Source organism: Sorghum bicolor, chromosome 3, assembly GCF_000003195.3.
Source record: "Sorghum bicolor cultivar BTx623 chromosome 3, Sorghum_bicolor_NCBIv3, whole genome shotgun sequence".
Classification (NCBI taxonomy): Eukaryota; Viridiplantae; Streptophyta; class Magnoliopsida; order Poales; family Poaceae; genus Sorghum; species Sorghum bicolor.
Window position 1 is genome coordinate 59,860,013 of NC_012872.2, and position 22,836 is coordinate 59,882,848.

The window sequence follows — 22,836 nt, forward strand, 5'->3', positions numbered from 1 at the left end:
GGATCACGTCACGTCATGTTCAGATGCTCCGATACGCAGGGGGCAGGAGCCGAGTCAAGATGCGGTTCACGAGTCGAGTCATGCGACCTGCATAGCTCGCAGCTGGTTCCACACTTGACTGTCACTGTCCGTGTGCCCTTTCTATTTACAGTACGACGTGCAAGCTAGCTCTGCTTGGAATGTGAAGGGAAACATTTGAGTCCTCGCACGTACCACCGCTGTGCTGGAGACGAGATGAATGGCCAGCTCGTGCGTGCTGCTTACTCAAAGATGACTGACTCAACCGTGGAAGGGACTCCGGGTCCACCGTCCGTCCGTTCGCCCAAATCTAGCGCGTAAGGCGAGTTTCCATGAGGAGATTAGATATTTCAGTTGGAAATAAACACCCGATCTGATCGCGAAATGAAACAATGCTAGGGATATAATATAACTTATATAAGGAATTGCTATCTCTACACCTACAAATCCTGTTTAGTATAACTTAGAAATTGTCTTTGCCCACAATAAGCTAAAAAGAAGAGCAAACGATATAATTTTTTTAGTTTTCTTGTAGCCACGCTTCTCTCGACAGCACCAATTTGCAGTAAAACATAGAAGCTAGGTCACACCAGGGGTAGATCTTAAAATTATTAATAGGAGCCAAATGGTAGAGAAACAGATCAGTATTTTTCTCTACATAATTATATAGCAAAAAAATAATGTAGGTAAGATAGCCGGGGGCTCCTCCGCTCCCTCTTTCCGCCCTTGAGCTATACCAACTTATTTTAATCTTGCTTTTTTTTATTTGTGTAGCTTCTCAGGGAAGTGTCTTTTTCTAACTGCTCTACTAAACAAAATCTATAATATTGTTCTCCATCATGTGATATTCTAATCCAATAGTGGCTAGTTATCTTTTTAGCCAGATAGCACATCCAAACAACAAGCTCACCCTCGTAACATCCCACCAGCGTGTGGAGAGCGGCGCTTGAGATCGATTTCAGCAGCAATATGCAACGATTGTGAATTGTGACGAAGCCATCTGTCTCTAGTCTAGCCTATGGTGAAGTGGGCCGATGGGCCGATACAAACGCCCATAGCTGTCCATCTAATCTTTGCGTTTTCCTCAAAAAAAAAAAAAATCTAACGTTTGCGTGGCTACAGAGTATAGACAGGTAGTAGGTAGGTTCCATCCAGGCTTTGAGCTTTCAGGTGCCCGGACCCGGCTGGTGGACACGAGAAAGGAAAAGGAACAATTCTGAACACACCTCGTCCTCCGGAAGTCCACCCACGCTGCGTCGTCGCGCCACCGGCGGCGGAAGCAGCCATGCCCATTGGATTTCTACTAGTGCCAACCCCAAAGCGACTAGCCCAACCTGACCCGGACCGGACCGGACCCCCGGCGGCACCCGGCACCCTTGGTCGGTCGGTCCCACACTCCCACGCGCAATTCCACCTCGACGGCGACCTGAACCCACCCGACCTGGCCACCACCACCGGCACCCCCTTTCCCCTCGACTCCACTCCAACCTTTTTTGGTTGCCCGTCCCGGTCCCTCTCGCAAGTCGCACGCAGGGCACCAACACAATCACCACCGCCGTCACCGTCCCCCCCGCACACTTCCATCGCACGCGTTCCCGCAAGCAAAGCCCAGGCAGGCAGGCAGGCAGGCGAGAGCACCATCCGCCATCCGCTCGCAACCGCCCTCTCCCTCGTTGGCCCCCCCGACGACACACACACTCCACCTATATAAAAAATCGCCCACCGTAACGCAGCCAAACCCAAACGCACGCAATCTCGCAGCAAACCGCCGGGGGCACCCCCGTCTCCCTCACACACACACACTCCCCTCGTCCTCGAGCTCCATGGGCAACTTCGCGTCGTGCACCATGGCGGGGGCGGCCGGGGCCGGCGGGAGGGCCAGCAGCGGCGCGAGGGTCGTGCTCCCGGACGGGCGGGTGCGGCAGGTGACACTCCCGGCCACGGCGGCCGAGCTGATGCTGGACGCGCCGGGCCACTTCCTGGCGGACGCGCGGGCGCTGCGGGCGGGGCGGAGGATCGAGGCGCTCGGGGCGGACGAGGCGCTCGTCCGCGGCGCGCTCTACGCCGCGCTCCCCATGAAGCGCCTGGGCGCCCCCGTGGCGACCGCCGACGTGGCGCGCCTGGCCGCCGCGGTGGTCGCCAGCGGGGAGAAGCAGGCGCGGGCGGGGAGGAGCCGGAGGAGGATGATGAGGACCGCGTCGTGTCCCGCCGCCACCGCCAAGGTCGCCGCCGTCGTCGCGCCGCCCGAGCTGCTCGAGGCCGCCGCCGCCGGGTCCCTTGGGCTCCAGGAGATGGACGCGGCGGCGCCCAAGCCGAGGGCGCCGAAGCTGGAGGAGATGGCCGTCGACGACGCGGCGGCCGCGGCGGAGATCGAGGAGCTCAAGCAGCGGATCAGCGGCGGCGGGCGGCGGTCCAGGCGGCCCACGCTGGAGACCATCCAGGAGGAGAGCTACGTGCCAGCGAGATGCTGACGGTGCCAGTCAATAATGGCCAAGGCCAGCCAAACAGAGAGATGGCAAAGGCTGTTTCTCTCATAGCCTCATAGTTTCGTAGGTGTTTTTTTTTCCTCGTTCTCTATAACTCTATTCATGACCTTGTGTAAAATAGCAGTACTCCCTTTTTTTTGGTGCTGTCTCTTTTTCCATTTATTTTGGAGAGAGGAAATGGGTTGGATGATGGATCAATAGAATTTTGAGAAGCGATATATAAATAGAAACGAAGGGAATTTCACAGTTTCAGTTACCATGACCAATGCATTTGCGATCCATTTGGTGTTTCAGCAACTGTGTTTCCAAAAACACATACTCGAGATTGCTGTTTTCATGCATAGAGAATCGGTGAAGACTACAAACTTGGCATCCAGTACAACAAGCAGCCTAGAACATGTACAGTAACTTTTTTTTTTTGGTTTTAAAAAAATCATCGTGTTTATCTTTGGGAAATTCTTTGACTACAACTCAAGTACAGCTATATATTTATCTAACCTTCAGTACACATTTGAGTTTTCCATCCATGTGATCTTAACCATCGCATTTAAACAATACTCTACTTGAGCAGTGCAAGTTGTCCTCAAATAGTTGTATTTGTAGCAATGTTCCTTAATTAGCATCCATTTTTTCGTCCTTAAAAGCAATGGTATTTAGTGACTCTTTTGAAAGGTGGTATTGACCAATCGCCAACCCACGACTTCACATGAATACATTGCAAAACGAAGGAACACAAAACCTGTGGGGATAATGTTGACAACAAAATATTAACGGGGGAGTCAAAGATGGACCAGAAGATCAAGTGCAATTGAAAATGATCAAAATTTGGTCAAGTTTGCAAAAGTTAGGAAAACCTGACCTGGCCCGATTTAGGGCTTCCCGGCGAAACAACAACATTTTTGTATAGATTTGCGGGGCAATGTTGAAACCAGTCTTGGTTGTTTTTTGGCAATTCGAGGGAGTTTTAAGTTTTTTTTTTTGAAAACTCGTCCATCTCTCATGGAAAACTTATAAATTGTGGGTGGAATAGGTTTTCTATTGCTACCGCGATAATACCACTCTTTTTTATATGAGAGGACCACGGTTGATTGAAAGATACATCTATCCAATTGATCAAAACTAATCTACTACACTTTTTTACCCTTCAACCTCAAGTTCTTTGAACCCTTGCTTTCCAGCTCATCTCTCTCTGAGATTTGCCAATGTTCTAGGTGCCCTTGTCAATCTAGGACATCTTTTTTGTGTGCCTCTCCCCACTGGGTCTTTCTAGGAGGCATTAGTGGATATTTCGTGTGAAAAATGAGTGTTGTGTGCTTTGTGTGCTATCTTGCACTTGCTGATACATGACTAATTTTTGAGGTCAACAAATTACTATTTACATTGAGAGCAGAAAACTACAACATCGGCTAGAGATAAATGCACAAAGAAATGTTTCCACGAAACCAAAGCTCAGCATCTTATATAACTATACAAGTTCATTTAAATTTCCTATTAACTTTAGGCATTCATAAACATTCAAACTCCAAAACAGCAAGAATTATAAACATTAAATATAAGTATGAAAGTTTTTTATAACATTCAAATCATGCTCTCTCTCAATTAACACAGTAAGACATACCCTACAGATAAGACGAGGACTCCATCTTCGCTCTCGCTGTATGGGAGTTGTGGAAGGAAAGGATCACGAGATGTTTCCGAGGCGCTGCCATCCATGTACCGGCACTTCTAGCGCTCATCAACTAGAGTAATAGGCTAGCAAGCTAGTGTTGAGGGAGGGTCAGATCTTAATTCCTAGTCTAATGGCTCTCGCCTAAGACGCCAAATGGCACACTGTAATCAAACCGCTTCTCTCTAATACAAAACATGCAAGTGTTTTGCGTGTTTGAGAAAAAATATACTCTCTTCATCCTAAAAAATACAATTTCAGTCATAGAGCATAGTCAACTCATGTTCTTAAGAAAACACAATTCCGGTTGTAGAGCATAGTCAACCTATCTTCGGTTTGACTATTTTTATATAAAATACTAATATTTGATATTAGATCTATTATACTTTCTCCATCCCAAATTGTATGTCATTCCAAGAATGTTGAAGAGTCAAAACATCTTAACTTTGACCAAAATTATAGAGAGAATTAAAAAGATTTATAACATCAAATAGGTATAATATGAAAATATAATTAATGAACAATGTAATGATACTAAGTTGACACCATAAATATTATTATTTTATTATATAAATTTGTTCAATTTTGAGATAGTTTGACTCTCCAAGATTCCTGGAATGACTTATAATTTGGGATGGAGGGAGTAGAATATTTTTTCTTAATATACTTATTTGAAATCATAACTAATAATACTATTTTCTAAATATTTAATTAAATTAAAATAAGTTCACATAGGGTCTATTTGGTTCCACCAACCAATCTTTATTAGTCAGTTAAATTTAGCTGCTAGGGATCTAAATGGCTCAGATAAAGGACTAGCTAAAATTTAGGTGAGTTTAACTACTTCAATCTAGTGAAACTTAGCTAAAGTTTGGCTAAGTATATTAGCCGGAGGATCCAAACACTTAAAAAAACTTTTAGCTGGTTTACATTTAGGTTTAAAATTTTAGCTAGCTTAATTTTAGTCGGATGAATTCGAACATGGCCTTATATTAGATCTAGAATTGCATTCTTTTTAGAATTAAGGTTAGTAAAATAAATATGTAAAGAACCAAGCATATTCCGTTGAGAAGTGATTGCTCGTTCTAGCGATTGAACATTTGGTGCGGTAAATTGCCATGAAGTGTCATATACGCGTTAGACTTTTCATCATGACATATATGGACCAAGATGGAGCTGAAATATATGTATCAGATGAAAGACGCTTTTTTGGGGCACCCATCAAGGATTGTCAAGTGGGCCTTGTTTACTTCCCAGAAAATTTTGCAAAATTTTTCAGATTTACCGTCACATCGAATCTTTAGACGCATGCATGAAATATTAAATATAGACGAAAACAAAAACTAATTACACAGTTTGGTCGAAATTGACGAGACGAATCTTTTGACCCTAGTTAGTCCATGATTAGACAATATTTGTCAAATACAAACAAAAGTGTCACTATTCATATTTTACAAAAAATTTTGGAAGTAAACAAGGCCAAGTGTTCTCCTTTTGTACAAAATATATAATGGCTGCCGCTCTCAGGGAAAATTGTACGAAAAACTAGTGTCGTTGCGTGGCCTACTGACCTCCGGTGGCGTTCTCGTCTTTTAACCGACAGTACGTCGAAAAGGCGTACATCATGAGAGAAAAAAAGAAGAAGAAGAAGAAGAATTAGCAACAGTGCAAAAGTTAAGTGTAACAAAGAAACGTCAAGCGCGTCATATTCTGGTCAGAAGGCATTGCTTCTAAGTTTTCCCGATCAGTGACAGCAAAGGCAAGTACGACATCAACACAAAAGCTAACAAAACACTAAATGGCTGTACTAATTCACTCATTACTATATATATGTCTTTTAATTAAAGCATCAATACTTTTTTTTACAAATGGGGAAGAACTAATAGGATGTTGTTTTTTTCCTTTTTTTTAAAAAAATACGTTGTCTTCCAATTTATTTTTGTATAGAATTTATCGCGCGACAGCTTTTTTACTTCCACGTCTTCAGAAGAAAGCAAAGCGTCAGCAGCACGTATGAAAGAACAAATTTAAAGGTGCAGACTGATGAGCAGACATCAGCCCTGGAGTACTCTTCAAATCAAAAAAAAGATAAACACACAGCAGGCAACATGGATCAAAGCTACGGAAAAGATGCTTGGGAATATCATGGAGCATCCCACTAGTGTGTTCCTGTGTCTGTGTGCTGTAGACTAGTACCAGCGAGGCCACAATGGCCCCCCACTATCTTTATGCAACGCAACCGCAAGCGAGTGAGACCGGTAAACGCATCGAATCATGCACACAAATGATGGCATGTGACACCGATTAGTCTTATCTGCGACTGAATCATGTTATCTTTTTTCCCCCCTCTCGACTTGCAGTCTGTGGAATTTAGAATGTCGTGTCCAAGTCAGAAGTCTCTGCTGGGCGTCGATCAATGGAGCTTGCTTGATGATGGCACTAATTTCAAGAGATCTGCATCCTTGTGAGAGCTACTCTGCAATTCCATATGTTTTTTTTATTTGCATTCCTGTGTATGTTAGAAGCGCGTCAACTTGAGGATTAAGGCTTTGTTTAGTCCCAAAAATTTTCAACCGTCACATTAAATCTTGCGACACATGCATGAAGCATTGAATATAGATAAAAAAGATAATAATTGCACAACTTACATTTAATTTGTGAGATGAATCTTTTAAATTTAATTAGTATATAATTAAAAAATAATTATTAAATAAAAATAAAAATATTATAATAGCGAAATCTAAAATTTTTCGCGAACTAAACAAGGCCTAAGCCAGGGTTACTGGACTCAGACAAGGACAAAGCCAGAAATGGTCGTGTGGGCTACTGGGCTTGTGTTCCTCATCACAATCAGAACATCGGGAGGTCAGGCCCGCGTGCCGCATAGGTTTTGGGCTGTGAGCATCAAAGCCTACCGCGCCGCCGCACAGAAATCTACGGCCTTTGGCCCAGCAACGTGGCCTTTTTGCTGCACGACGAATTTTTTTCGTTTCTTTCATAAATAAAAATGCTTGCATAAATTTGTTTGCAAATCTAACCTTGTGCAGCCAATCGGAAAGACGAGTTTTAAATATCGTCAGATCACATGGAGCATATATCTAACATTAAAGAGCCAGAATTTCTTCTCTCTCTTTTTTCTAGCCCCTGTAACTACTCGAAATCACTCACAATAGTCATCAGATTCAAATTGAATCGTTCTCTAGTTAATTTCCAACGGAGAAGACATATAGACGAAATAAGTCTTAGAATTAAATTAAAGCATGTTGGGCAGAGCCCAAACTAATATCTCACGTCGCAATTCGTTTCAACGTCCATACATTTATTCCGTCTTCATGTCTTCTCCGTCGGAGTCCTTTTCCGTGGTTGCGCTCCGCTGTGGGCTTTGTCTTTTCTTTTTTTTTTCAAAATGTTTTCGCATGTTGGTTCTATTTTTTTTCTTTTCCACCCATCTGTTTTTTTCTTTCTTGCCTCCATTTTTTCATGGGCGCCCTTTCCAACTATTCTTTTTTCTGTTTTTTTAGTATTTCTTGTTTTTTCTTGTATTTTTACAATAAGTTTATTTCTAAAAGAAAAGGCTTAGTCAAACTTAAGACATTTTACCGCACACACCATATGCGGCTTTCTTTTTAGGATCTAGGAAGTAGCATGCATGCTAAGGCCTTGTTTAGTTCACCCCAAAATCCAAAAAGTTTTCAAGATTTCCTGTCATATCGAATCTTGCATCACATGCATGAAACATTAAATATAGATAAAAACAAAAACTAATCACACAGTTTGCAAACTGTAAATCACGAGACGAATCTTTTGACCCTAGTTAGTTTATGATTGGACAATATTTACCACAAACAAATGAAAGTGCTACAATAGTGAAATCCAAAAAAAATTTCACATCTAAACAAGGCCTAACAACTACCATCCAAGTGAATTTGTGGTGTTAGGTCTCTCAACTTTCAAAATACCAAATTCTAGATCCACAAACTTAGCTTTGGGTGTCATCCAGGTCCAAACGGGTCTTAACCCGCCCTAGATGCTGACATGGCGCACTGGCGTGGCTCCTGCATGTGGGGTCCATATGTCAGCTCGTTATATTTTTGCTGAGTTTTACTTTTTTCTGATGTTGCACGGTGGGGTTTTCAAAAAATAATTCATAACTTTTTCATATGAGCTGGGATGAAGGGAAACTTTATATTAAAATTTTAGCCCTCGACAGGATCTATACTTTTGTAGTTGAAAAGTTTTTGCATTCAAATTGTTTAGGGCCCCAAAATACTGTTTTAAGTTTATAAATTTTAATTATAAAAAACTTGGACATTGACATGGTCTATGTGAAAGCTATAGCTCTTAGTATAATCTACAACTTTATAGTTGAAATGAACTTGTTTAGTATTCTAAATATGTTTTCTAAGTTTCTTTTTAAAAATTTGTAAACTTAGAACACATACTTGGGACACTAAAGGAGTTTAAATAAAAAAAATTCAACTACAAAGTTCTAGATTATACTAAGAATTATAACTCTCGTATATATTATGTCAACATCAACTTTTGATAATTTTAAAATTTAAAATTTAAAATCTATAAACTTAAAATAGTATTTTGGGACTCTACGCAGTTTCAATTCAAAAACTTTTCACTTACACAGTTATAGATCCCAGTAAAATAACGCCACGTCAACATCTAGGACAGTTTTGAAGCCATTTGGACCTAGATGGCACTTGAAGCCAGTTTATGGACCCAGAAATGATAATCTAGACGACACCCCCTTACCAATTTGAAGGACCGCCACTAAATTTTTATCTTTTTTTATTCTATGTACCTGGTACATAATGAACCTAGTAGAATGCAAAATTCAATTGCACTACATAGAAAAAATCTACTGAAAATATAACCTCATTCTGTATTAAAACGGGAAATCTAAATATAATTTATGTATGTTTTTATAAGCGGTTTTTAGTTTGGTTTTAAACAATATCTCTTTCCATATCTCTTTCCACATAGATGTGAGCTCCAGCTAGTTGAAATCCAACACGTGTGATGAGAATGCTGACAGCACCAGCACGCGTCTGGCCGGTAAACAAGCAAACAGGCCCCGGTCCCGGCCTCAAGAGGCCCTCTCCCAGCATCAGCCGCCGCGCGCTGCCCTCGTCCCGATCTCCGACCCAAATACCCGATCCGCCATGGCCGGAATAAGGCTTACGCCCGAGGAGCCCGAGATGCCCGTTGGCACGCCACCCCGCCCCCAGCTCCCACCCTCCGTCGCCGGGGCAGGCGGTGGCAGCGGAGGGCTGGAAATGGCGTCGGACGACGAGCGGTCCATTGCGGCGGACTCATGGTCAGTGCGGAGCGAGTACGGGAGCACGCTCGACGACGACCAGCGCTACGCCGACGCCGCCGAGGTGCTCGCCGCTTCCGCGGCCTCCGCCAACTTCCCCTCCGCCGCCTCCGATTACTGGTACGAGACCATTTTCTGCCGAATGGCCTCATTCGTGCGCGAACTGGATGCTATTGACCTCGAGATATAGATCTAGCGAATTGCGGGGGACCCGGTAATGCTTGATTTCGCAGAGAGATTGTTCCTTTAGCTACTGTACGGGTTGTGGTCTCTTGTGGCTGCTGTCAGCACCTTTTGCTTTGTGCACAATGTTTTGTTATGTTTAGTATTGAATCTGTGCAAAAAGGAGGGAATATGATGGATGCCTTTTGGCAACTTGCGGATTAGTATCATCCAAGACAGATGCATGCCCGATATACTGTTGCTCTTAATGTTCCGTGTTTATCAAGTAGAGTTGATTAGTACAGAATTATAAAAGATGGATGATGTCAACTAACAAATGAAAAAATATTAAGCATATCTTTCCTTCAACTAACAGATAACCCCCCAGGAAAAAAATTTAAAATAGAGTCCCTTGAATACAGATGACAACTTGACAGCTAGTATTATCACAAGGGGGACTGAGGCAGTGAGGCTGAGGTGTACCACTCCATGACACTTAATCTAAGTGGCATATGTCTGGTCTCTTTAATAGACACACCAAATTTCTAGAGTACAGATAATGGATAGGTACAATCTCTTGTTAGAGATCAGATGAACCTCCTAGATCTGGCATACTCTGAATTTGTGATTGTGTGCAGATGGCACGAATGGAAAACCTGGTCTTTTGCCTGCTTATTTATATCCTTCAATGTCTTTGACATGTATATTTAAATAGTTAAACACATATTTTCCTTTTTTAGTGTGTTCTAAAATGCCTTTCTATTGAGGCAGCTCTGATAAGGATGATGAAGATCCTGGTGATGTTGAAGGATCAATGCTGGGTCTCCAAAGTTATTGGGATGCTTCTTATTTGGAAGATCTTGCAAATTTTCAGGAACATGGGCATACTGGAGAAATATGGTAACCACATCATATCCTTGTTGATATCAACTGTCAAAATATTCACTTTAAGAAAAAATGTGGCATATTATTGTTCATTGCTGCAATGAAGCCCAAGTTGTTTATGCTAACTAGTTTCTTGCTATTACTAGGGACATTACTTGAACTTTGAGCTGTCCAAGTATGGAATGGTCAGCTTAAAATTTTTGGAGATGATGTATCATTATTCTTGTTCATTATGTTTACTATTAGCTACTATTTTGTTAAGTTTGTTCAATCAATTTCTTTTGGTGCAATGTGCCCATGTATATGCTCAAGAAAATGCAACTGAGTCACTGGGCATGGTACTTGCATTCCCATTTTTGGCACACTGAACACAGAATTCACATGACAAAATATTATATCCTCCACTTATTAAGGCGGACTCTTTGTTTCTAAGCAATTATGATATACCACATTTTTCTTTACCTGTTGGCATTTTCCCTAGAATACTGAGAGTGCAAGGGGATTTTCTATTTTAGGTTGTTGACAGAACCTCCTGTTTGTAGGTTTGGTGCAGATGTAATGGACACAGTTGCTGTTTGGACGAAAAGTTTGTGTAGTATTATTGAAGGCAGGATTCCATCTGGTCAAGACAGCATCGAAAGTGAAGTAGATGAAAATTTATTCTCCAACTACCCTGTTCTTGATGTTGGAACTGGAAATGGCCTTCTTTTGCAAGCACTTGCTAAGCAGGGGTACTACCCAAATTTTCTCAATGATGTTTAATTAGCTTCCTGTTGGAATGTGGATTACTGAGCAGGTAGTAGCTGAATGAGGTGGGAGGCTGGGGTTTTGGTTCCCGGCCATGGCGAGGCTGGGACGCCATGCTGTTGCCCGGCATCTCTAGGGCTGGCTTGCGCGAGTAACAGAGAGAGCAGGAGAGATCTAATCAGTCTCCAGCTTAACCTTACTCAAAGAGTGCAGGCTTTGTACCCAAATCCTAACAACTTGTGACTAATCAAAAGAAATCCACTAACTGAAATCCTAAAGACTAGGATGACCGATGTAGGTGGGTGCGGTGACCGCGCGACTCTCGGGCCAGCATTCACTCATCCACAGCTGCACTTCCTGTGCTGGTATACCTGGCCCACCGTAACACTTGCCTATAAATAATGTATTGTGGTCAAGTAATCCACAAAATAGTGGGCTTCTGAAGATTGATTTCTTCAGCTGATTGTGCCAATTGATCTGGAACCTTGTCTATATAAGGGTTTTTTTTTGTGTTAAAGACATTTCTGTGACTGTCCTTTACTCTTAAAATGGTTCTGACAGAAATCCTTAATGTTAAGGGACCATCATACCTTAACCACCTATGTGATACTTCCATTAGGCACTTTTAGTTTAAAAGTTGTACGAAGAGGAAATGTTAGAGATTTTGATTATACACCTCTGATCAGAGCATCTTTTTATTGAAAAAAACTCCCTTCAGTTGCAGAAGACACCATTTAATGGCATTGGCTGGTTTTCCAGGTTTACAGACTTAACCGGAACAGATTACAGTAAAGGAGCTGTTGAACTTGCAAGAAACCTAGCTGCTCGTGATGGCTTCTCTTCAATAAACTTTTTGGTTAGCACACATGCTCATATCAAACTCTTTCTCTCCATGCATGCTACAAATATGTGAACTGAACTTGTCTGACTGTGTTTTTTACTTGAAATCTTGTGCTTTGTTGTTAGTGGTATCATATGTGACTTACAATTATCTACTGCCCAATAACACCAAGGGGCAAGCTTATCTGAGAACAATATAGCTATTTTTAACAGTCTGATTCTTTCTTTCTTTGTTTTAAAAGTGATTTTGCATCTCTGTTTAAAACTATGTTAATGAACATCTATATAATTGTGTTATACAAATTGGATTTATTATTTATTTTTGCTAACGTGTCTATAAGAAAAGAAGGTAGATAACTAAGGATTATTTTGCTGCATTTAGGATATTGAATATTAGTGATTGTCAAATTCAAACTTGGACCTTCCATTGTTTGTGGAAGAAAAATATCAAACCAAAACAGCAGATTCCCAAGAAAAAAAAGGTACTTTAGCCTAGAGACCATTATTTAAGTGTTAAGCAAGAGCAGACGCGTTGATGGCGCAGTGGTTGAGCACCCAAGGTGTGGAGCTCCTCACCAAGGTTTGATCCTGGTGCTGCATGGTTGTGTGCCCACCTCCCTGGTTGAGACAGCGGCACAGCGCAGATGCCAGATGGTTCTGTGGTCGCCAAAGAAGTGTGCACGCGTGAGGTTCCTGCCTGTTCCTCGGTTTGGTGGGTCCCTTCTTTAGGACCAAAGTCAAGGGGACATCTCTCCCCTTGATCAAGTCCTTTAAGTGTTAAGCAAGCGTAATTATCAGGAATGAGTCGATGTCTGTAGAAGTCAACAATGTAGAATACTTACTTACATGTCTTTTTTTTTTTGAAATAGTACAGCAGGGGAAGTCCCCACTGTAAGAATTTATTTTAAAAAGCATAGAAGCTGCACAAGGCCCACAAAGCTGTACAAGCAAACAACAAAAAGCAAAAACTAGAAGCCTGAGAGAGGCAAGGAAACTAGGCTAGGGAATCTATACAGAATAAGAAAGCAGGACGCTTAGCATGACGGATCCTATGGGCCTGAAGTCGAGCTTCCTCACAAAAGTTGAACTTCCAAGAATCTAGGAAGGGCGCCCCCTATCAAAGATGAAGTTATTTCTTTGTTTCCAAATCTGCCAAGCAGCAATGATGAAGATCTCCATAAAGTAGGGATCCGGAAATTGTTGCTTGGCTTGTATCACACTTACATGCTATTGAAGCATTACCTTGTACATTTGTAATGATATCTAACTTTGCATTTGTCAAATTATACATTACAAATTCTCAGCTCAGTATACTTTCCGTTAATTTAAAATAGCTATCATTTCGATAGTTTCAAAGAACTAGACTTGCACAACCAGTTAAAATCAACTGAGTACTATTAATGCTTTAGGACAGCTGTTGTTTCAATAATATATATTTCTTTTACCTCACATACATTGTGGTTCATCTCTGTCTTTAGTATTTTGATAATGGGGCGCTTTCATCTCTGTAATCCCTTGTATTTTTCTGTTTTTGTCAGGTTGATGATATACTTGAGACAAAGTTAGATAGGAAATTCAAAATTATTACAGACAAAGGGACATTGGATGCCATTGGATTGCATCCAGATGGTCGTGCGAAAAGGTACAACTGTGACCTGGATACTCAAAAGAGAGTTTTTAGTACATTTAGTTGTCAGTGTTGCTAGTACTGGAATAACTAGACGCTTTAGCAATCCGACAGTATGTGAAATGTTACAACTGTGACCTGGTAACCCAATAGAGAACTTTTAGCACATTTACTTGTCAACCACACACACACACACACACACACACACACACACACACACACACACAAAAGAGGGAGCAAACTCAAATTCCATTACCTAGACGCAACAAAATCACAGCATCAGCATTCCACCAGTTTAAGAGTTCACCACAACAGCAACCACCATACCAAACTCTGCAACAACCACAAAAGCACCCAGGGGTTTGTGATAAGCTTTGAAACATCGCATGGGCTTGAAACGAATGTTACACCCAGTAACAAATAGGCTTAACCGCTTAAGCAACCAAAAGCAGTTGCACAAAGCTTCTTTTTCTAAGCTATCTTAACAAGCAAGGTTATGTGGTCATTTTTTACTTTCAGTTGGCATTGTAGTTCCTGATTTACTGAAATACAGAACTACATAGCACATAGATAGATGAGGCTTTGCATGTTGGATCTTTTACTTATATTCGGAAGCAATTTTACATTTGAACAGGCAGTTCAGTAATATATGCTGTTGGTTTAACATTTTTCCTGTACACCTACTTTATTCAGAATAATATATTGGGAATCTGTATCGAACTTGGTTGAACCTGGTGGCATTGTGGTCAGTACTTTCTCCTATAGGCTTTTTAAATTATATCAAGATTCCTTCATCAGTGATTGAAGTTTATCTTTATGCTTGTATCCTCATCATCTGTAAATTGGCATGAAACTTTCCATCGCATCTCTCTTCAGGTCATAACATCATGTAATCACACAAAGGATGAGCTCCTGCAAGAAGTAGAAGATTTCACCAAGAGAAAATTTGGCAAGGAGAACGTGGATGAAGGTGCAGGAGATGTGTCTGAGATCTTCCGGTACATAGACCATGTCCGAACATATCCTACCATAATGTTTGGAGGAATTGAGGGCTCTCAAGTCTGCACTGTGGCCTTTCAGCGGGTGTGAGTGAAAACTGAGGCACACATAGTTCTTGGCCAAATGTGTCGCGTTGGATCCAGAAGAAGTGGATAAAAATTTTGTGCTTCACCTGTGGGACTGTTCCTACTGTATTGAGAAACAGTTCAAACTGGGTCTTCTGTCGTTAGGTCATCTATCCAGGACGGTCGTGTAATTTTAGACGGACCAGACGATGAGACGAGTCAGTCCTGTATTGTCACCGTGGACGTTTCCTCGTATTGCCATTCCTCTTATACATACGCTAGTCAATTTATTATTACTCTTTCTTGTAAGGAAGAAGTTTCAACTTGTTAACAGTGGATTATTTTAAGTGATCGTCGTCTATTTATGCAATTGGGCTCAGTACCCTCACAGGTTTTGTTTCCGATAAAGTGTGGTATCATGAACAATGGAGCGCAGACTAGTAGCGCTATGTATCATGAACTATCTATGTATCCATGTAGAGACTTTCATATTGGCTAGAGCAGAAGGACCGGACGAGTTCTGTTGTCTCGGATCCCAGGACTGCGGTGCTGGGCGGCCGTCAGCCCTGGCTCCGTTGCCACTTGCCTCATTCCCTCTCCCTCCTCTCTCTTCCCTTAGAAGAGTGTCTCCAAGAGTCTTTCTTAATAAGCTGAGTCATCTCCAAGAGTCTTTCTTAATAAGTTGATGGCTCATGATCGGATTTGCTCAATAGAGCACATGTGACCTGTGTTTGAGCCCTGCTCGATGCTGGTTCTCATGGTTCTTTTTCATTTCCTTTGCAGCCTCAAGCGCGGATATTTCATAATGGTCAAGGTGATGTATCCGTTGCGGTTGGAGTTTGATGATCTTCAAGTATAGCCGTGTTTGTGTCTTCAGGTATATATATGTATAGGTCTAACTTGAGCATAGTGTGTATGTGGCGTGAATTTGCGTGTAAGTTTAGATACTACAACTTATACTTGAATATTGAGGCATAAAAAACTCTTCAAATTCTCATCTGTAGAGCTTTTTTTTAATAAAAATAGTTTTTCCATCCTCAAACAACTTCTATATATTCATATGCATTTTAGAGAGCTAACTCAGCCCTTCATCTTTAGCTAGCAAAAACCAAGAATAGAATGTACCAATATTTGGAGATCTAACTGAATAAGCTGTGCAGAGCTTTTTTTTCAACTATATAAAATATCTATTCACATCAATACCTATCAATGTGAAAAAAATATAAAGAGTCTCTTGGAGTTGCTGTAATTGGCACCCACGCATCAGCACTATTGCAAGATGCTCGGTTTGTTTACAAAGTGAAAGCAATTTAAAAAGAGGTTTGTTACCGTGCTTGAGAGGAACTAACAGTTCCTCCCTGCATGATACTAAGGGTATTTTAGTACTTTGATTTCTATCATTAACTCTAACGAAACAGTTGTTTTCATCTCATCAAACAAACGATCTGCGGTTCGTGCTTTTGCTCCGATCACCGGTCACTGCTTGACTACCTGCTGCCGGACATGTGCTCAGATCTCTGTTGCCCAGCTGCAGCGACGAAGCCAGCAGTGGGGGGCTCCAGCCCCCCACCCCCTACCGCTGCTGGTCCAGTGGAACTTTTAGTGCTCTCCTTCTAATTTTAGACATAAATTTATAAAATAGGATGAGCTGAGAACTTTATTTTTTAGATATATTTTTCTGAATTTCATCATTAATCTATATTTACGAGGGGTAATAGTAGAGCTAAGTTGATGTAGAATTGTTATTCAACCCTACCTAAATTTTTTCATGGCTTCGTCCCTGCCCAGCTGCAAGGTCTTGTCTTCCCCATGCTTGGCAACATGGGCTCGATCGGTGCCACTGTGAGGAGCAACGCGGTTTCATTTGGTCACGGGCACCTGGAGCTAAAGTTGCTTTAGGTAGTCAATGGCATCATCAAGCTTGGAGGCTTTGTTCGTCTGCACATGCGAAACCATTCGCCAAAAGCAGCATAACATCAAAGTTAGCTTCCAAATTCCAATAGAACGCAGAACTAGCTCACACATGGAACCAAGCAAGATGACACAAATGGAGAGTCCCTGTAGCTGACCATGCTCTATTTGGGTGTGGGAGTCTCTGCAGTCTCATCGATTTTAGAATCGTACGTTCTTATCAATACCAAATAGGCCAACCATGGAAAGAGCGCCGATAGACAAATAGGCCTCCTCTTGTCGTGCGGGGTGCACCGGCCGAACATGAGACAACGATAGATCATCATTCGCTGGCGTCTAATCGTCTCAGCCACCACCGCTGCTGCCTAATGGAAGGCATGGATTCTGAAATGTCGACATCGGTGTATGCATTTGTGGTTGTGGGATTGAATAGACCGAGATAAGCAGGAAGAAAACTCTCACAAGTGAAAGTATTATTCTACCCTTAAAAATTAATTAAGAGCTAGTTCCTGGCCCACTAAATTTTAGTTCCGGTCCGCAACTTAAGTTCTTCTCAATTGGTTTCTCCTAATTTTTAACCATTCGATCTAGCCAAACGAAGGGTTCTCATTAATTCCAAGCACTGTAAAATTTCTCATTTAAAAAAGCTTCAACATCCTGGCATGCTTACAATATAAATTAGTGAGCATAACTGATGTCAACACAATCTTTTTAGGAGAGGTTTGAGAGAACTTCACTCTATGAAATATAGCTCCACTCCACCAACTCCAAGCCAAATGTCTTAGCTCTACAAAAAGAATGAGGATTCTGGGATTAAATCTAGGGGTTTTGTAGAGCTCTTTAAGGGGTGCTTCATAAAACTATGGTTTTAGCATGAAGTTGGTGAATTACCCACCATGCCACTAGTCACACACTCTAATCCCTCACCCCTATCTCACACCACCCTGTTTGCTCCTGAAAGAAGATGCCACCAGACCGCCGCACAGTTGTCTCTATCTGTCTCCCCTTTCAATCGCGGGAACCTCCCAAGCACGAGGACAACTTTGGATCGAGGTTGTCTCGATGCATAGGCGATTCAAATATTATGCTGCCACCGCTGGGACCAAGAAACAAAATTCTTGTTTTTACAACATCAAAATTCTTGACTTCTAAACCAAAGTTGATTAGTTGCGGCTCGTCTAAGATTGCTACTCAGATTAGTTGCCAATACTCTCATCGATTAGTTGTTGTCTACTACAATAATGTGCAAAACCAAAAAAGATGCAGTTTGGATCACCATGCAAGGGCCGAGAAAATTCTATAAATGTTCTTGTGGACATGGTTAGTTATCTATTCCATGCATTGCCAAAAATATGTTGCCATGATTATATTTTGTTATGTCAATGTTGGATGCACACGAGCACTTAATTTTGGCATGAAAAATGTACAAACATTGCAATTGAAGTTTTCATTTCAATGATAATCCAAAACGGTTAATTATGAAATTATTTTAAACTAATATCAACCACTCACCTATGCTAGATATGTCAAATGTCAAAACATCTATAGTGCAACCTTCTATAGTGTATCAACTCTAAGGTGTAGAGGCAGATCTAGCCTAGGATTCTAGAAGGGGCTTCCTTCTTTTTCTTTCTTCTTCCTTCCTCCTTCGCTTCTTCCTTCTTCTTCCACAAAATGAAGGACAGGCTCCAGAGAGGCTCCATTGTGCTGGTGACAGTAGGGGGCTCGAGCCCCTCTAGCCATACTGTTGGATCCACTTCTGCCACGGCGGGAGGCTAACTCCAGAGTTAAACTGCTCCATATAAGAGCTGGTGCTGTGAGGTTATTTTTGCAGAGTTGGAGCTCCCCCGAACATGCGCTACTGATGTCATTGTCGAAGAATGCAATTCAAACCTAGGCCGATTTACCTAGTTTTTCTGTTAACGTTATAAATTTCAAGATTTATGTATTAGCTTGATGTAGTAGTCTAGAACATCAATAAAGTTTTTCCAAAAAATTATTATGTCACTCGACAAAATTTGAACTAAAAAATCATCATCAGGGGATGAAAAAAATTCATAGGGGTTGACAAGTTTGAATGAGTTGGAATTTGTGTGGGGTATAGCAAATAGTTTGGTGTGTGGGAGGGGGCGTACTATTTTTTCCTATAATCTTTGACATGACCCCCTAAAGAAAAGAATGCATGTACAACATTAACTCAATTTTCCTTAGTGACACCAATCCAACTTCGTCTTCATCACTTGTGAAGTTGATTGGCTGTATTTTCAGAATTTCTTTTGTACATAGAAACTACTATGAAACACTAAACAATCTCACAATGATTCTATATCCCCATTTTGACAAGCCTGGAGCTCAAACATTTTTTCAGATATTTACAGAGCCTGCCTCACCAGGAATCACCGTGCAGCTTCCTACCAGATGTTTATGATATGCTGCAAACCCCCTGCTCCACGAAGTTCTGAAGCCGGCATCTCGTGCACAGCCTGCATTCTCATGAAAGTTCACATTGTGATTATTTGTAAATGAAGCTAGAATTGGAATTCTTCTTCTTTATCAATATAGTCGGCAGCTCTCATGCGCGATTCGTTTAAAGAAGCTGGAATGGAATGCAAAATGGACCTGGATTCTAAAGATCTGTCGTTGATTGCACGAATGAAGCAATGCCGTAATTGATATCAAGATGATGTAGATTGGTATGACAATTCCAGCCGTTCTGAACATCAGCAGCTGCATAGGCAGAGTAATTTGCACAGTTCAGGTGTTCAGTTTGGATATAAATAGGGATTAGTAAGACAATAAATTAATAATGTATCAGATTTACTGCCTTACAGTGATTAGCTCTACTGAGCACACTTCATGGTTGTGGAGTATAAGCAAGATTGCGTCACGGAGCACCAACAAAACCATCAACTGCAAGTGTGTTAACAAAAAAAAAAACAGATGACTGCAGAATGAACACTCATGATAAAGTAGGAAATTTGCCCTTTGTAACGCTTACAGCAATGGCAATTACTCGGCAATATATGACGCCTTTCAGGTTGGGACTTTGAGAATCAACGCTTGATGTGCCATCAGCTTGATCCGAGGTGTGACCATAACTAGCACCGAGGTTTTCTCGTATTTCTCCAGCTGCCCTATAATGGGATTAACTTTAATTACCAGGTGACCCATGAACGATCAGCTTTCAGACCTTTGCAATGTCCATTTTTTAGAGAGATAGTAGAGGCATAAAGCACCGACCGGTACCTTAAATTTATTAGGTTCCTTCCATGCCGAAACAAAGGAGCAGTGTAGTTTGGTTTCAATTGCTGTGGCATCAAAGAGCAGAAAAAAGAAGTCAGACAACAGTAGTGTCCTGTCAATCAGCACCGTAGACTCAATAGTGGTTTTTTCTCATCCTTTTTATGACTACATAGTAAATCTGAAGTGGACATTTTCAGCTTAAGGGAAAACAAAACCTAAATTGCTATTAAGGAAAGAAAAGTGCTAAAACATATAGCTGCTTCTTGTCGTGTAGTAGTTCTGTTGAGAATGATTGGTTATGATAAGGAAGTTTGGGAAAGCATTACCTGCAAGCATATCTCACATATGGTGTCTCCCTTCTCGTTACACCACCGCTGGACGCATCTGTGGTGAGCGTACTGCAACCAGCAACAAACTGATTCAAGTAAAACTATCTGTTGCAACAAACTGAATTTCAAACAGGTTTGGCTGGTTATTCTGTTCAGCAGCATCAGTCGATCAAGGCTAGTTTCTTTGTGTGTTCTTATTAGCGATCGTTTTTTCTTTCAAGCACCTATTTGCGATCGTTTCAGCAACCCCTTTACTCACAGTAAATATTTTTTTTTCAAAAAAAAAAACAAGAGTCTGTAACCGTATTCCGATGCAAGTTAGCTTCAATTCATAGGGTAGCCAAACACCAAACTGGAACACCGAAAAGAGAAGCAGGGGAAAGTAAGCTGGCCTTCAAGCTGCCCTTGCAGGAGCAGGGGGTCTCCATGTAAGCCTCGTCACCTTCCTCTTGGCAGATTCTGCACTCCACCATGACGCCACTCTTGGCCTTGCCCTTGCCCAGCTGAACATCTTCTTCAGGAAGAACGACGGAGGGATCGGTCTGGTCGTAGCTGCCGGCGGCTGTGGAAGCTACGGCGGCATCGGCAAAGGCCTCGTGGACAGCGGACTGGAGCGTCGACTCCGTGAGCAGCCGGCCCGTCATCAGCGCGAAGTGGTCCGCCATTCTCGAGCTGCTGCTGCTGCTGCTAGCTTCCGGAGACGCAGACGCGCGCTGGAGATGGAATCAGCACAAACCTGCTGTGGTGGTCGGCATGCGCGCGGCGGCGATCACTGGAACGCTGAAACAAAAGTTTCTTCAGAGTTCAGAATAACGAACGACGCCGCCAAACTCGTACTTGAATTTTGAACCACGATCTCCGATACGAAAACGCTGTGCTATCTAGGAACACGGGAGCACGAGCATGGCACGATCGAGGCCGCTGAAAAGAGTGTCGTTTTGACCATCTTTTTCTGCTGAGCTCGCTCAGGGTCAGGGTAGAAAGGGAAAAGAAAGAGGCATGGAGGTGGTGAAAAAGGAGGCTACCTGGGTCCTGGGCAAAGAGAACGGAGGCCAGCCGACTAGCTGAGACAGAAAGAAAAGGCGGGAGGTGGTTTTCACGGCACGGGACGTGTTATAGCACACGCGCATCAAGTTTGTCTCTGGCCGCCGCAAAGATCCTGGTCCTGCTTGGCTTTCTCCACGTCCACGAACAGAGAGAGGAAGGAAGAAACGCAAGGATGCGATGCGATGCGATGCAAAGGCCGCGGAGAAGGCAAAGGAGCAGGAGCAGGGCAAGTAAGGAAGAGCAGAGGCAAATTAAGGCGACGAGACAAGGAGGAGAGACTTGCGAAGCGGGACTAGGATAACTGAATGAATTCCTAGAGACCCTGGATGGTATGAAGAACATAAGATTCGGGTTAACAGTTGGCCGCATCCTACACTGGTCCCTCTCGGCATTTGGCCTTTCTTGCTCCGGAGAACAATCTGATTCCGACCCTGCCTCACGATTCGTGCGATAGAATCACGGTGGTCCCGTTACTGTTTTAGAGCAAGTATAATAACATGTTGGAAATAGACTGAATGCTAGGGAATGCTAGGGTGGAGGAGACAGAGAGAAAAAAGCTTATATCCGACTTAGACATGAGACAAAAAAAACTTTGTGAGAGACAAATGACCTATGTATTAGTAGCGAAGAGTTCACTACTATATAGGTAAGCTGAGATATGGGTTATAAAGATCCTTACAACCTACGATTGATTATGTTATTAGCCTTGCTCTTATACTGATGATGATAATAATAATAAGTGATTGATTGATTCATCAGGATAACGACATCTGATTTTTTTTTCCCGAATGATGGACTTTGTTAGAAGAAAAAAGTTGATACAAGTTGTATGGGTAAAAAAAGTTACCACAAAATCACTGAAATGGTGCATTATGGACTCCGATTTATTTCTAGGGCGAATCTAGCAGGGGGTACTTTTAACAAAGGACAACCTCATTAAGAAGAATTAGAAAGACAATTAGAAGTGTTGTTTCTATAATTTTAACGAAACCATTGAACATCTTTTATTCGATGGTCATCATGCCAAAACAATATGGAGGACAATTTATATAGCAATTGGGTTAATCCCTCGCAGCTCTGTATCCCAAATGTTAGGGAGTTGATTATCAAATTTTGATTTAAAAGAGAGGAAATATTCTGTTTAGGGGTACGTAGCTGCTTTATGTTAGCGTGATGAGTTGATGACGAAACAAATGAGGGCCTGTTTGGTACAGCTCACAACAGCTTCATGAGCTGTTGTGAGCTGTTTTTTTTTTTGCCAAACACTTATTTTCAAAACAGCTTCATGGGTGAAGCTGTTTTTCTACTCCTCTCACAAAGACATAAGTTGGATAAGCTGGAAAAAAGTAGCTTATTGCAGCTTCTCCCTCATTTCTCTCTCTCAACTATGCATGAAGTAGTTGATGAAGCTATTTTTTTTGCCAAACATTTTCTCCAAAACAGCTCAGCTTCATATAGAAAGTCACTCATGAAGCTATTTTC

At 41.9% G+C, this 22,836-nt stretch overlaps 3 protein-coding genes across 5 annotated transcripts; 2 read left to right on the forward strand and 1 right to left on the reverse strand.

Annotated features, from left to right (window-relative positions):
• On the forward strand, nucleotides 1,551–2,760 carry LOC8063075. The gene has a single exon (XM_021455635.1). The coding sequence runs from the start codon at nucleotides 1,842–1,844 to the stop codon at nucleotides 2,487–2,489; it is 648 nt and encodes a 215-aa protein (XP_021311310.1). The 5' UTR covers nucleotides 1,551–1,841; the 3' UTR covers nucleotides 2,490–2,760.
• LOC8063076 (EEF1A lysine methyltransferase 2) lies at nucleotides 9,218–15,194 on the forward strand. Its single transcript, XM_002456120.2, has 7 exons — nucleotides 9,218–9,619; nucleotides 10,433–10,561; nucleotides 11,089–11,277; nucleotides 12,053–12,149; nucleotides 13,672–13,775; nucleotides 14,454–14,505; nucleotides 14,637–15,194. Exons 1-7 carry the CDS (start codon nucleotides 9,345–9,347, stop codon nucleotides 14,847–14,849), a joined length of 1,059 nt encoding a protein of 352 aa, XP_002456165.1. The 5' UTR covers nucleotides 9,218–9,344; the 3' UTR covers nucleotides 14,850–15,194.
• On the reverse strand, nucleotides 18,921–21,560 carry LOC8063077. 3 transcript variants are annotated; one of them, XM_021457695.1, is made up of 8 exons: nucleotides 21,333–21,560; nucleotides 20,700–21,087; nucleotides 20,305–20,376; nucleotides 19,982–20,043; nucleotides 19,749–19,869; nucleotides 19,565–19,645; nucleotides 19,355–19,462; nucleotides 18,921–19,218 (listed from the first exon to the last, which is right to left on the reverse strand). In XM_021457695.1, exons 2-8 carry the CDS (start codon nucleotides 20,970–20,972, stop codon nucleotides 19,147–19,149), a joined length of 789 nt encoding a protein of 262 aa, XP_021313370.1. In that variant the 5' UTR covers nucleotides 20,973–21,087; nucleotides 21,333–21,560; the 3' UTR covers nucleotides 18,921–19,146. The 3 variants fall into 3 exon arrangements, with proteins under 3 accessions (XP_021313370.1, XP_021313368.1, XP_021313369.1); XM_021457693.1 differs by having other exon boundaries at nucleotides 19,734–19,869; nucleotides 21,333–21,559; XM_021457694.1 differs by lacking the exon at nucleotides 21,333–21,560 and having other exon boundaries at nucleotides 19,734–19,869; nucleotides 20,700–21,325.